Raw genomic sequence first — 15,699 nt, 5'->3', positions numbered from 1 at the left:
TGTACTTTTTCCAAGTCAATGGTGGGGTAGTTGCAATCGCCCATTATTAGGGTGTTGGTTTGTACCCTAATATTTTCCAGTGTATCAAGAAATGAGGAGTGGGAATCCTGGGGCATGGTGGGGAATTTGTAGCATGTTGCAGTTTGGATTGTGGTCTTGCCCAGAGTTAGTTGCACTTGGATAATCTCGGATGCATTATGCTGAGCAACTAGCCTGGAGGCGTGGATATCCTTAATGAATATGGCCACGCCTCTGCCTTTAGTGTTTCAGTCCAGGTTAGGTGTCCGAAAGGTGTGGTATGAATTATAGCCTGGTAATGCAGGGGTGCTTTTTGGAGCCTTGAACCAGGTCTCTGTCACTGCACAGATATCGATGTCATCCATTTTAAGGAGTGCCTCGATTGAGTGCATTTTGAGGTTTTGACTTCTAGCATTGAGTAGCTTTACCCTCAGATTTTGCTTGCTTGTACCTGTTAAGGTGGTGAATTTGTCATGTGAAGCTTGCTTAAAAAAGACACTATAGGGGTGGCAAGAGCCTTAGCCAGTATCCGGAATTCCAAGGGCGACAGGTGCAGGCCATCTCTGGCAAAGCATTGTGGTCTGTCGATCATGCCATCGCAGGCAAACAGATACTGGATCCCCTTAGAATGATGCCAGAAGATTAGCCCATTGTTGAAGGCAATCATTGTGTCCTTGTACTGTGGTATTATTCTGGGTGATGGCATGATCCTACTCAGGGTTAGGGTTATACCTGCCTGGGCTACAAGATCGGAGAGCTCCGTCATGTCTCTTGTAATGTTTTCCAGGGAGGTACGTCTCAGTTCATTCAGACCAACATGAACAATGACAGAGCCATATTTATACTTGTTGTGGAGTGACCTGAGTGTGTGCATTATGTAGCAGATCCTGGCACCTGATAGGCAGCTGACAGTAACTTTTTCCTTGTTTAGCCTGGTGAGTGGAACATCAGTGTGCCTGACTATAGAGTCACCTATGACTAGAGTGTTGGGTACGTTGTTATGCCTTATGGGCTGAGGTTGAGTGGCACACTGAGTTTGTGGGCTTTGTGTCATTTGGGTTGTGTTGGGGAATGGAGGTTGCTTGCATTTTTGCTTTGGAGGTCTCTGTTGCTTGGCCATATTTTTATTGAGAGTCTTCCCGAATGTAGGTGTGTCTTTTGTGTTTCTGTGTGTATGTTTTGGTGATGTAGGTTTTGAGGGACAGTGTGGTGAGTGTGGTGTTGTGCAAGTGTTTACCTTCTCCTCTTGACTGTCTAGTGCAGTCTTGGGTGAAAAGAGCTTTGCTTCCGGCTTGGCTATATAAGTGCATCTCTCACAGGTTGTAGTGTTGGGTGGTAGGAGGAGAGGGTTGTCTGTGTACATGAGGCAATTGCTGCAATGCCCCAAGATTCTCAGATTCATCAGGTAGACAGAAGAAAACACTGGGAGCTGACCTGTAAACATGCCTGGATAGGTGCTTGCTTATTAAGTACTAAAAACTGTTTTCCTCTGGACAAGTGAGGAAAGTTGAATGCTGTAGTAATTTGTAGCTTATTTAGTGCTTAGAACGGGTTCTGAACAAGTGCTGAGCTCAAAGAAACAGATTTGAGTGCTATAACTAAAAACTGGCTAGTTCTAAGGGAAAATTTGAAGATCAGACTTTATGGTGCCAGAAATACTTTAACCCTAGCTAAGCGGCGATGCATAAAGTGTATTTTTTTAATATAACAGTAGCAAATGAGCAAACTAATTTAAACAGATTAACCAATTAGCCAGTAAAAATCTAAAAACTGAGCCCTGTTCCAGCAATTTTCCTTCAGACAAGTTCTAACTGCACACTCCTGCCACTAGGGTGCAGGAGAACCTCCTCCAAAAAAAGATGGCTTGGATTAGTGCTCAAGTTATACAAACAAAGCTAGATTCAGCAGGTCTGAATTTAGTCTATGCTACAGCAAACAAGGCGTACCAATTTCAGAAAGAAACAATTCAAATAAGCAGGTACAATAAGCCATTAACCGAAACGCCCAGCTGAGAAGGGCAGAATCTACCCTCTCCTCCCACAAGAGTGCAGATCACACCTTCTTAATGTAAAATAACTGGCCCGAAACCCAAGTGCTTAAACCAGAACTAATACATTTTTAGAATAACAGACACTAAGCCTTAAGTCAGCAACTGCCAACTTAGAACACCTGTATATTATAACAAAGTCAGACTAACAGTGTTACAACTTGGTGATGGGCATCCTTCTTTGTCTGAATCCTGCAACTTGATAAATGGAGTTTGACAGAGGCAAAACACATTATGGCAACAGATGGACATATAATATGAGTGGTGATGACTTCAAACATATATGAATGTTAACCTGCAAGCCCACCATATTCATATTTAAAGTGAGCAAAGAATGCTTCACTTAACATGGCATGTTTCTTTTAAATTTTCATTTCTGTAGAGGCAGATCTGCTGCTGCTTTCCTGTAAGGCTTGTGTTGCAGTTTTATACATTGCATGTTGCACTAGGCATCTTGGGAATACTGTTTTTGTCTTGTGACCTGTTTTTAGGAAATGTATGCAGGACATGGGCTGGCTTGCACAGAAGTGAATGTTGCATTCATTTTTATACACTAGGTTCTGACTGTCATTAACTTCTGTTTTTCAGATGCCTATCATCCAATCCATGACACAAACTATACATCTAAAACACTGAGATAGGACAAGTAATATTTTAGTAACCTTACTTTGACAAACATTAAAGTACTGGTAATACTGTACTTGTATCATAGATGTATGTTAAAGACATGTGAAAGCCTAGTCACTCCTTCATTTGATATAACTTAAGTCTTGTTACAAAATCCTTATGCCACAAACAGATAGGCTTTAAAAATATTGTAGAGTGGTGTCTGTGCCTATTGTGTCCAGTTGAGTATGCCCATATGATTGTGTTTTTTTTTTTTCCACACAGGCACAGTTGATTGCCCAGTCTATTGGGCAGGCTTTCAGTGTTGCCTACCAGGAGTTTCTAAGAGCCAATGGGATCAATCCTGAAGATCTGAGCCAAAAGGAGTACAGTGACCTGCTAAATACACAAGACATGTACAACGATGACCTCATCCACTTTTCCAAATCGGAAAACTGCAAAGATGTATGTTATCTTGTGACCTTGTGATGTTGTTTGTGAAACTTATAGCCTCCTTTTGTTCCATCAGACAAATTTGCAGCATGTGTTGTCAGTGCACTAAGCATACACAACTGGCACCCTGTGTGTGTGTGTGTGTGTGTGTGTGTGTGTGTGTGTGTGTGTGTGTGTGTGTGTGTGTGTGTGTGTGTGTGTACGCAGAGGGCATTCACTCTGCTAATGAATGATCATATGAGTGTATTTGTGTTGACTGACAAGTCCAGCTGGGGGATGGGCATTTTAGTTGAGACGCATGGAAGAATACTTGAGAAGTAAGCAATTAAATAATGAGATAAGTGACAATAAGACATTAAAGAAAAGCAAATACCTTGTATTAAAATGATTTGTAGTACATCTAATCAAGTTGCTTTTAAGCAGTCTACAGTCCAACAAGCTTGTTTTAATCAAACACGTTTTCTATGAAAAGTAGTTATTTGAGAAGGGAGTCTTGCGACCTGCACCCTTTAGCTGTTATAACTGTGTGATTGGAAAATTTGAAGGATAGAAAATATTTCAGAGGTAGCCCATTTGATGAAGCAGGTTGAATAGGCTATGTATCACTTAAAAGTGACTGTGTTAGGTAAAATGATACCAAGTAAAATACTGAAAGAACTTAAAACATTTTATGCAGTGCTGAGACAGTAACAAAAATCAGTTACTGTAGACTATACAAATGTGTAAAATACATTAGTTAGCTAAGTAATTGGTCTTTAATATAAAGTGTAATATAAGTAAGTCTGCAGGAATGTAATCATATGCCTGGTACCCTTGGCATTTGAAGTAGAGTTGTCTTAGAGTAAGAAGATTTGGCAAATGAGATATCTTTGACCAGCACTGTATACATGTCATCATCATCAATAATTTGCTAAATAAATATGTTCACGTTCCAAGGAATGAGGATGAAAAATAGGGCCAAGTAGAGAGAGTGGGAGAAAAAAGAAGCTGAGGATGTGTAAGTCATGTGACAGAAGTGCCAACAGACAGAAGTGATTAGAATTCTGAGGGGCTGAGAGAAAGGGGTTAGTGGGACAGGAAAAAGTAGGAAAGTGGTAAGAAGGCAGGTAGTTAAAATTGTTAGCATGATTTATGATTCTTATTATGATTATTACTAGGTCATTATGATGGAAGATAGGAGGAAGAGAAAGATAGAGGGGTTATGATGAGTGGCCTCTCTACTTGTAGTTGGTATCCAACATCACTAACTCCCTTGTCCCATTGTCCTTATCTTCCATTTCCCTGACCATGTGCATATTTGAATTATGGGGACACATTTTTTGAGTCACTGTGTTCACCCTTTGAGGGTGTTTCTCCTTTGGTATGATTATATGACTGTGGAGTTATTCTATTTAAGAAAGGACAGGAGGCCTTGATCCCCCCACCCCCCTCCACACACACACACACACACTCCTGTTTTAATTTTTGTGCAGCTGTTTCTCAATTACTTATGACTGAGCGGGTTACTTTTGCAATATTTTCCATCAGAATTGGGGAAAATGTTTTGAAAAATGGAGCATTAGGTAATGCCACAGCAGTGCTGAATGTGTAAGGGGATGATAGGTAGACATAAAGATGGCCTTCAGTTTGGAGCAGGCAGGATGTCTGACACATTGATTGAGTTCAGTTCTTCCAAACGTTAACTACGTAAGGGGAGAAGGCTGGTCCAGTGTGGCGGTAGTAGGCTGTATTAACTTTCACCATGAATTCATTAGAGGATATAAGTGGCTGGTGTGAATGTACCATTTGAGGAGACTAGAGACTAAAAGGCAGCTGGAGTTGAACAGGTTTTTGGGTACATTGCAACTACACCATAGTTAAGTAATCTCTGTTTTGTGCTGACCGAATGTTTGAAGAGCATAGCAATAGTGGCTAGATGGAAAGAAGAGTTGCTAGCAAATTTTTCAAGTTTGTATTAAACCACTTCAGGTCTAAACAAGTTGGAATGTGAGAGGCTGGTTAAGATGTGAGCAGCATAAAGCAAAGGTAAAAGTATAGTTTGAGCTGTTTTGATAGTAGGTATAGGAGTTGGGGATACCTTGACTTGTTTAGGAATGTAAGTTTCTGATTACTTTAGCTGTTACATGTCTGGTATTGACATAAGTCAGGGCGAAAACTGTGACCTGGATGTTTTAGGAGGCCATGTGAACACTTTCCTTGAATCCAAGTGAAGAAAATAAAGGAAGTACAGGAAAGGATAGCTAAGGAGATGATGGAGAGGAAGTGAGGCTAATACAACTATAAAAGCATATGTTTGTGTGGTTAATAGGTAAGTAGTAGGCAATCAGTCTGTGGACCATTATAAGGTTAGCAAAAAAAATATATATATTCAGAAGTTCCATCAGCCTCAAGGATAGTAAGACAAGATAGACTGAGGAAGAATTTTAGGCTGCCCATCCAATTCTCTGCATTTAGCTTGAAAGTGGCAAGGGTGCTGCTGTATGACGCAGTGAAAGTTTGAAAGTTTGTTTAAGAAGTAAGTGGTTCATTGGGGTATAAGTCTATCAGCTCATTTATTTGTTGATGAAGGTTTAGTTCTGTTAACCAGATATTTGAGGTGCCGTTTCTTCTGTGGAGGAATACGAGGTCAAACAGGGCTGGATCTTTCATGGCTTAAAAGGCTAGACAGAGATCTCCAAGGAGTCTATAAGAGACTGAGTACAAAGAGAGAGAGAGAGAGAGGAATGTCAGTCTGTCCTGATAACTAATATTTTTATGGTCACTGATCTTTTTAGTTATGATATTCAGTAGATACTATATTCAGTAATGGATCTGATGAGATACAAGTAAAGGGAATCTAGTGGAGATGCCTTTGAAAATGAAGTCATCCAGATATAAGACATTCCAAACTACTGCAGAGACATGATGGTCATGCAATAAGGAATATCACCGATTCCCCATATCCCTTATGACAGCATGTGGTTGGAGGGGTGTGCCACCTCTATGGTATGCGAAAATGTTTTGTTTGTCCAAATGAATTATGCTACATTTATTCACATTTATTCATATTTAATTTAAGAACAATGTCCTTTCACCAATAATTTAGCATAGTCTAACCCATGTTGGAAGAAATGTAAGTCACTGGAAGGTTAAATAACAACACCCAATTTGCAGTAATCTGCAAACTTAGATAACCATACACAAGGAGTTCGGACCTGAAAATCTGAGAAATATATGCCAAATAAGAGTAGAACCAACACTGTGCTGTATGGTTCACCACTGGTAACATTTTTGGTTTCACAAGTGGCACCTACCACTGTGGGTTCTGTCAGACAACCAGTTAGATATTCATAGCACAACATAAGGATTTATATTTAGATTTATAAATCTGACATTAATGCCTACATGGGGAATAGTGTCAAATGTCTTGGCTAGGCCCAAATATGCTGTATGTGCTGCTCACTGCTTTAGTTAGTTTTTCATTAATGAGCTTAAAGAGGCAGGAACTTCTTTTGACAATGCCAAACTGATGAATGTATATGGTTAAGAGAGTTTCAATATCCAGATTAATGATGTTTGAGGTAATATGGTCCACAGCTTTACATAGGAGGCTAGTGAGACTAATGGGTCTATAGTTTTCAGGGTCTGTGGTTGAGCCCCCCCTTGTGTAATGGCATTAGAGTGGCTGTTTTCCAAGCTTCGAGAATACCACCAGTGGAGTCTAACAAATGAAGTAGGGGGTTAGATAGGCCATATTTGGCACTGATAATAAAGCAACTTGGCATATTAATCAGGGCCCATGGATAAACTATACAGCAAATCCAAAATGCCTCAAAATAAAGGTGGTATACAAAGCACTACCAGGAGACTGGAAATGGTAAGCATCCTGTGAAGTAGGCTATCTTCTGAAGCAATGGATAACTGCAAGTCTTTCTTTAGATATTTTGGGAAACTAGGGAACAATACCCAACGATACTCAGCACGTATCCTAAATGATACCACCCACTCCAACCCAACAGGCATCACCAGTATACTAGCAAACAAGTTTGGCACAAACTTTGCTGCTGAAACATTTATCCAAACTCCACTTATCCCAGAATCCTTTACACCTCCAATTGTGAGCAAGGAACATGTTCTGAAGATGCAGTCAAGGACCAGAAATACTTCCTCATTGGTGCTTAACAGATGGTCATGTAAAAGTAAATAGTATTCCACTAGACATATTAATTGGAGATTTTCCCAATAATTATTGCACTTCCACTTAGGATCATAGGACCAAACAAGACAAGTCAGACCAATGCCCACTCTCAGGCTGTACTGCCTTTTAAAAAAGGGTGATGCCTGTGAGTGCTAGTGTAAATTTAAGGCCACCCATCCAACTGTTCAAGCTATGTTTGAGGGATGGCAGTGAATTACATTGCTTGACATGCAAGGGGAGTTTATTTCAGAGGAAGGGAAAGCACTAGTCTCCCCATCTGGCTTTATTTATTTGTTGAAGAAGTTTTTGATCTCTGGTTCTGGTGTTGGCAACACAGTCTGATTTTTCAAGGAAAATGTGTTTGAGAGTAACTGGACCTCTAAGGGCATGATAAGCTAGGCACAGATCTCCCCTCAGGAGCCTGTATGACACCGAGTATAAGGATAAGGACTCCGTCTGGTAGCAAAGGTTTCAAGCTCAGAGATCCTTTTTGTTAGGAACCTTGGTAGTGTTTCAAGTTTATTGATATATCTGGCTAGATATATGCCAAGGGGTGCATTATATTCAGTGATAGATCTGACCTGGGCAGAATACAGGGGACGATGATTTCCGTAGTTTTGGAAGAGATACTCTTGGCAGTTAGTTGCAAAATGTAGCATAGCGGGATTTACTAATGGCAGTCACCTTGTGATGGTCAAATGATGGCCAAAGAAGAGGGAGTGATCAACCCACATGTCCAGATAGCTGATTATTGATTTATATGGTAAAGGGGTATTTTCAATGCAGTAGGGTGCAGAGTATTTCTGCTTCACAAAGAGGAAGATAGTGTTTTTCATGACTTTTAGTTTATGCCTTTTTTCTGTTTACCAGGAATTATCTTTAATTAACTTGTTTTAGAGGGTATATTTATCCACATGGGATTTAACAGCCACACCCAAATTGTAGTCGCTGCAAACTTTTTAACCAGAGATCACTGTTACAGGTTTAGAGGTCTAAGAAATAGATGACTAACAGAAAGGAGCCCACCACATATCTATGGGGGATATCACTGGGCACCATCTGAGTGTCAGCAGGGGTCTCACCCACTCAAATTATATACATTATGTCCTTAAGCCGTTTGGTTATCCATCTTACCATGTAGAGACTGTTTTCCCTTCACAAATGTGAGGAATGATTCTTTGGCTCACCATTCATTGCAAATTACATATCAACAACAGTGAGATGAAAAACACTAAAAAATGAAAAAAAAACTTTTATGTATTTATTTGCAGGGGGTAAACCTCTCCCCACGCACATTGGAACCTCATGAAACCCCAAAATTGTATATACCAACTCCACTGTCACACCACAGTGAAGAAAAAGGGAAAAGGTCCCGAAAAAGTGCACTGTCAACTTGCACAATGCAATACATTATGGTGAAAACCACCGTGACATTAAATTCTTGCACTAAAGCTGCTCAAGAAATATAGCAGCACAAATTTGTAGACCATTAACTTATAAACAATTTTATCATTTGGTGGGGTATTAAATTCCTTGGCCAATCAAACAGGTAGCATGGATTGTGTAACCAGTGTCGACCACCTGAGTGATCTTCTCAAAGAAGCCAGTGAGTCAGCAGATTGTACCTGCCCTTTACAAAGCTGAATTGCAGCACGTGTAGCTTAATCACATTTTGATGTCATGATTTATGTCAGTGATGACACACCATTGCTTTATAAAAGACTTGAAAGAATGATAGGTCTGTAGTTCCCTGGGTCTGTGGTAGGTCCATCCCTGTGGAGCTGCCTTACAGCAGCAGCGCACCAAGATACAAGGACATAGCTTGTAGCAAGGCTTATGTTAAACAGTGTGAGGAGGGAATCAGTGAGCGCATGTTTAACATTGTTCATTAGACAGCTTGATATGTTTGAGCCCAAGGAAGAAGTGTTCTTGGTTTTGTGAATATTTTAAGAATGTGTACCTTAGAGATAATGGGGGGGGGGGGTTGAGAGGGAATAGGAAGAAAATTGCTGCTAGTCAGTATGTTTGCTGTCACATTTATGTGCTACATATAGTAGGGGATAGAAATTGCATATCAACCACTGGCATCTATCTTGAGTTGGCTTATTTAATTCTTGTCAGCTGTTGATTGAACAACTGCTTCATCACAAGGGATTATATCATGAGCACATCAGCCTTTACAGATTGCTACCATCTGTATCTGTTGTTAGTCGTTTTGCCATTACTGCTGTTGTTCATGGCTGTCCTTGACTGTGTTTATGCCTAATGTGTGGGCCATGGCTGAAAATTGTCTTTGGACAAGCTCACTTAACCTGGCTCACAAATGTAAAACAAATAAATGGATGAATAGCATGGAATAAAATAGAGAAAGGTAAAACAGTTAAAAATGAAACAGGCTGAAGGGTGGACAGTACATGGCAAAAAATGAATAGAAAAAGGTAAAATAACTATGCGACTAGATAACAATGTGGACTTGTGATGATAGTGGAACAGTAAAGCGATCAAGCACTTGCTCCTCCTGGTGGACAGTCCTAATGAATTTGTACAGCAGGGCAGCCTAAAACATACAAATAAAAAGAATAATCAGTCTGAATATCAAAGTACAAAGCTTCCACTCTCAGTAGGAGGAAACTGCGACCCAAGAAAAGTGGATAGGAGAAGGCAACCCAGCAAGGTACTTTCAGATCCAAGAATTAATATACACTCATAACTCTCTTATCTGAGTATTAGAAAGTCTTGGTTTTGTCATAGAGTGGTTTCTGTTTAGAATATTGTATCTTCTGCAGCTAAGAAATGCAATTCTCCATACACTGTTATGGAGTTACTAAGCGTATTAATTGATAGTTATTTCTTGTAATAACAACAAATGTGTCTGGTGCGAAGGGTAAATGACCATTGGCCATTATACAGCATATGCAAGAATACCAGGTCCTCCTCCTTCCTCACTTCATTGCAGAGAGGGCTTTATTGAGTACATCCCACTGGTTCTACAATTAGATGATCTCTCAACTGTCCGTATTTTGGAGGAACATTCCTATTTTCAGGCCTGATTTATCCCTGCACATGATGTACCTAGTTTGGAGGAATGTGTCTATTTTAAGGCTTGATTTATCCCTTCATACAGTTTATTGAATCTCTCCTCATCACAAGTGATTTTTGAAGCTGTCCATTTAATAGAAAACCACACTTCATGACTAACACACTAGTGGCACCAGTAATTTAAAGAAAGAACGTACATAACTTACATCTCCCTTTTTCAGATGCAAAAAGTAAAAGGCCTTGTGTGGTAGAATTTTGCGATATTGTTCATTAAAGTCTACAGATTTTACACAGTCTCTTTGATAATGTACTTATAGTTTCTATCATTTTGTCACTCTTAATCTGTGTTTGAGTAGTATCCCACATTCTATAACCAGGAAGAGTTATGTGCTATTTGGTATTCAGATTTTATGATAATTAGATGTCCAGATATTTGGCTACATGTTAAGGGCCTTTGTACGTATTTTCAATGTCTGTAGGTTGAGAGGTATGTTTGAGGTTGCTTTTTGGAATTGTGCTAGCCCTGCTCAACTAGCAGTTTAGCATCCTTTTTTTTTTCCATTGGCCATTTTGTAGGGACAGCCATATTACCTTGTTCTGCTTGTAGGCAGTACTTCAGTGGCTATAACCACAGGCAGGTGATGATAGGATCTTTTTCTCTCAAGTCTTGGACTCTGTACAGGAGATAATCGTGTGTCTGTGTCTCATCTGTATACTCCTTTACTTTCATTCTGTTTGGGCACCTGTTATGCCTGTGCCCGAGTTGTCAGGAAGTTCCATTTTCCCTTTCCTGTGTGATTAACCTTATTACTAAGTAAGAAGAAGTTATTGTTTTAAGATAATACAACAGCAGGGGTCTCTTTAGCACCACAGTGCTTCTCCATTTGCGCCCCTCAAATCCCTTTCCACTCAGCCTGTGCATAGCTGGGGCAATGCACCAGCCTGAGGTGCTCTGAGTTTTGACTTTGGAGAGAGATACTTTGTTTTGAAAAATAATTTTGCATATTGAATAGATTTGCCAGAAAGATGTGCTGTTTGCTACCCTAGAATCCGTGCATAAGATGACACTATTGTAGTAATGTGGACGTAATATAGCATGATATAAGCCATTTATGCTGTACCCACACTGGCAGTGTAGTGTGATGTAGGGCATTTATACTCCACCCATTAAGGTTCTATGGTATGATAGAGACCCTTTATACACTCAGTACTCATTATGGTACCATATTTTGGCCATTTTGTCCTCTACCCATGAAGGCAATGTTACAGATAAAGCCCATTTTGCCACTTCCACAGTCTTGTTACTGAAGTGGCATTTTATGCATCTCTCATGGGCCTGCATGTTGATCTCAGGATAGTCTACTCTTGCCAGAGGAGTTTAAGCAAGCAATATGAATTCAGTAAAGACTAGGGAAACTACTGGGATGTAGAGCGAAGTGTTTATGACCTGTTGCACCACATAAGGAGTTATCTTTTTCTTACTTACTGTTTAGCCGCTTACAACTCATTTGCTCACAGCTGAATAGACTGTTTTTTTTTTAATTTCTCCAGTTTGTGCTACCTTGGAAACAGTACATTTATGGTCTAGTAACATTGGGGCAGATCCCCCAAATCATTGCATGGGGGTACCCCCCTTGCAAAAGAATATATATTTTTTATGCTTGCTGCTGATCGCAAGTATACCATGACTTCAAAGATCAGCAGTGAGCTGGTGAAACTCGAGTAGTAATAAAGTTGATCCCATCAGTGCGGATATTGCGCCTGACCTTTTTCTTGAAGTTCATGACTTGCACTAGCAGTTAAAGACAAATGCTAGCTCATATCCAGGTCTCAATGATAACATTTCTATTAATTGTATTTTGAAGTTGAAATCAATGGGATTATTATAGTCAATGTATTATGCTATTTTGTGTTTTTAAACTTTAACTAGTTGAGATATTTCTTTAATTTTTTAATTGTGTAATTTAATTAATTGTATCTCATGATCATTATGTTAGTATTTAAATGGTTTTGGAGTGGAGTTTTTTATTCTGATGAAGTTTCTATTGATGAAACAAAAGCACTTAATCATTAACAATTTCTATTTTTGTTTGATCTCTGGTTTTTGCCTTCCTGTTGGATTTATACAATTGCAAAGGGTTGTTTTGGATAACCCAAACGTTTGACTCTGCACTCAAAGGGACAAAGCAAGGAATAAGTGAAAAGCTACCAGTCTTCCATTATACTGTCACCAGTTCACTTCTTTAAGGAAGGAGTGTAAATTGCTAATGAAAGAGGCTAATTCCATCTGATTAAGAAACCAACAAAAATTACATTCTCAAAACATAAATGATTCTGACAGGTCTTAAAACAAATATAACACTTTGATGCCAATAAACACACTGGTTCTATACAAGTACTAGGCACTACCCTGCTGGAACAGTTCAAATAAAATGTCTCATTAGCCAGCCATTCCTGGTCCTGTTTTAGCTAATTCCCATTCCACCTCAAACTCCCTACCTACAATCGGGTATAATTATTTACCTACATTCAGTTCTGCAAACGTTTCTATCAAAACAGTCAGTGATCAAACCCTAACCCATGCTCACTCCACCCTACTATTTTAAGGCAGTTCACTCACACATATTCTAAACTTATCTTTAGACACAGGCAAAATGGCTTCCGATAATTTAAGCATGTACTAGTAATCTTAATACCCACACACTCTTCTCCTAGTGGTTCAGAAATTTTCCATCCTCTATTAGTTCTTTACCCTTTAACAAAGATGTTAAAAATAGGTCATAAACAAATACTGGACAATATAAATATTGACTGATTGAATTTATTTGCTGGGTTTGTCTGACAGGACTACTGTCCCTTTTCATCAGTGGCCTGTGGACAAAAGATCCAAAAATGTTTCAGTATAAAAGAAAGTTAAGGGCTGGTCAGTTATTCAGAGCATAGAGTTTTATGGAAGAAGACCAGCTCACAGGATATGTGTAGTAATCTAAAGACAGACTTTGAAAGCATTAGCCATCTCCTGCTGTGAAAGGTTTAGCAACAATGTGCTTAGATGGCTAGAAGCATGTCTGGAAAACTATACCTTTATGGTGCAGAATGGGCACATTCTACCCACAGGAGGTTCTTTTACAGCACATGTTTCTTGGGATTGGCTTTAGGACCTGTGTTGTTCTCCCTATTCATCAGTGATACTGCATCCAGTATCCTGACCACTTCTGTCACCATACGTGCAGACAGCATCCAAATTTATAGATCAGATACCGCAGCCAAGGTAGGAGAGAATCAGCAACAAAGAGACTTTACAGAACTAAGTAAATACATTAGGATCAACAAACTAATCCTCTGCATTACAGGTAAAAGTAACATCATAACTATAACTTACCCTTACAACAGAAAGATCACCCTAGAGCAAACAACCAAATATGTAGGACCCATTCTTAACCCTTACTCATCACACACTCAACTAGGAACTGATGAGATTAATACGCAACTTAAATTCTGCTATGCAGTTTGAAATCTTTTAACGTGTGAAAAAAGTTGAGCCCCAGCATTAAGTGCACTGCTATACTGGACAGAGTACAGTCTACCTGTAACAGCCCTAAACTTGTGTCAACACAAGCATTCTGCAGACACCCACTAACAATGGTACATCAGACTTTCATCCAGAAGTGAACATGTTGGTAGCTAGTCTTTAGCATTTGGCAATCACAGGACGTGTGATCCTAATAATTTCTTCATTAACCTCCAAGCTAACCCACAAACAAATGCCATCCTTCTATTAACCATTTAGTGAGTCCTGTAAGACTGAATGGCCAAAATATGGACTTACTCATGCTAAGTCTGAGGTGGCCATTTCTCAGAATATTCTCTTTTCTCCAAGGTATTACAATCCTGGAGTTAGTGTATATGTGTATAAATATATATATATATATATATGTATATATATATATATATATATATATATATATATATATATATATATATATATATATATATATACACACACACACATATATATATATATATATATATATATATATATATATACACATACACCCACACACATACATATATATATATATATATATATATATATATATATATATATATATATATATATATATATATATATATATATATATGTGTGTGTGTGTGTGTGTGTGTGTGTTTTGGGGGGGGGGGGGCTTGCCTCTTTGCAAAAAAAAATGTCTAAAAGAGAAAAGTGATGTTTGATATTTGCTGTCCTACATTTTCAATGGTTTTATGGCATATCGAAACACTGGGTTACATGTGCTGACAATTTAATAGGGATTTATACTTCTGTATCTAGCAAACTCCACAGTAAATCATCCTAGTATGACCACATACTAATGGTACAGATGCCACATTTCCACACTTAGGAAACATTGTTTTTTCAAAGTAGTATCTCAAAAACCGGAACCACCTACCTTAACACACAAGAAAATAAGTGGTCTGTCTTACCTTCAAGGAAAAATACTGATCGTATAAAAGATAACAGTAAATGCAGAAGATTCATTTCTAAAGCAACTGCCAAAGCTCTCAGCATTGACATTTATAAGGCTAATCACAGTTTTCCAAATAATCAGACTTTGTCAAAATATATATATCTATATATATATATATATATATATATATATATATATATATATATATATATATATATGCACACACTAATTTCAGTTCACAGAACTTTAAATTCATGAGACGACTACTATGCCAAAAACCTACTTTAACAAACAATCAGATCACCAGAATTTTACCTGTCAAGAACATTAAAGGATGTTTATTACAATTAACTGAAGTGTAGTAAAAATTAAAATAAATGTCATGCTAATCCCAACTATCCATACTTTACATTGTCTTATATCATCAGTCTTAGCTGGGGAACTCTACCATCAAGATCATTGTTATTACAATTACCTAAAAACATATTCTTCATAATGTGCAACTTTCATACCCTTCTTAACCGTAACATGTTATACATAACTTATGAAAGCCTTGCAATTAAATACAAACTTTTTTTAGTTTTACTTTTTGTATTTGTTAACTGGGTAAACCAACTGGACAAAAGGTCCCTTTTCTGGAACAACCCAGGAGCACTGTTTATTTAAGTGACATGCTCAAATTCACACATTTTGCAAGTAGAAGTTCATGGATTGAGATCCGGTACTACATTATGCAGCTTATATATTTAATCCTGTGAACAAAACTGCTAGATGTTCGACTTTTCAGTCAACATCATGTATAATAGCACATCTTTTTAGTTAACACCATTTCAGGCTTGAACACTGAAAGTATTCATATATTGGAGTATACTGGGTGATACTGGAATCAACTT

The 15,699-nt window shown here is 38.4% G+C and overlaps 1 protein-coding gene across 8 annotated transcripts in view; it reads left to right on the top strand.

Moving 5' to 3' along the window:
* The window catches only part of APBA1 (amyloid beta precursor protein binding family A member 1), a 1,810,703-nt gene that overhangs the window by 1,750,984 nt on the left and 44,020 nt on the right, over positions 1 to 15,699 (top strand). For all 8 annotated transcript variants that reach the window (XM_044064359.1, XM_044064355.1, XM_044064360.1 and 5 more), the window contains one exon: positions 2,957 to 3,136. In XM_044064359.1, coding sequence (XP_043920294.1) covers positions 2,957 to 3,136 — 180 coding nt within the window. The remainder of the gene's footprint in view (positions 1 to 2,956; positions 3,137 to 15,699) is intronic.

This window comes from Protopterus annectens, chromosome 2.part2 (genome assembly GCF_019279795.1).
Source record: "Protopterus annectens isolate FY-2018-M chromosome 2.part2, PAN1.0, whole genome shotgun sequence".
Taxonomy (NCBI): Eukaryota; Metazoa; Chordata; order Ceratodontiformes; family Protopteridae; genus Protopterus; species Protopterus annectens.
Note: the sequence above shows the minus strand (reverse complement) of the source record. Positions and strands in the feature narration are given on the sequence as shown.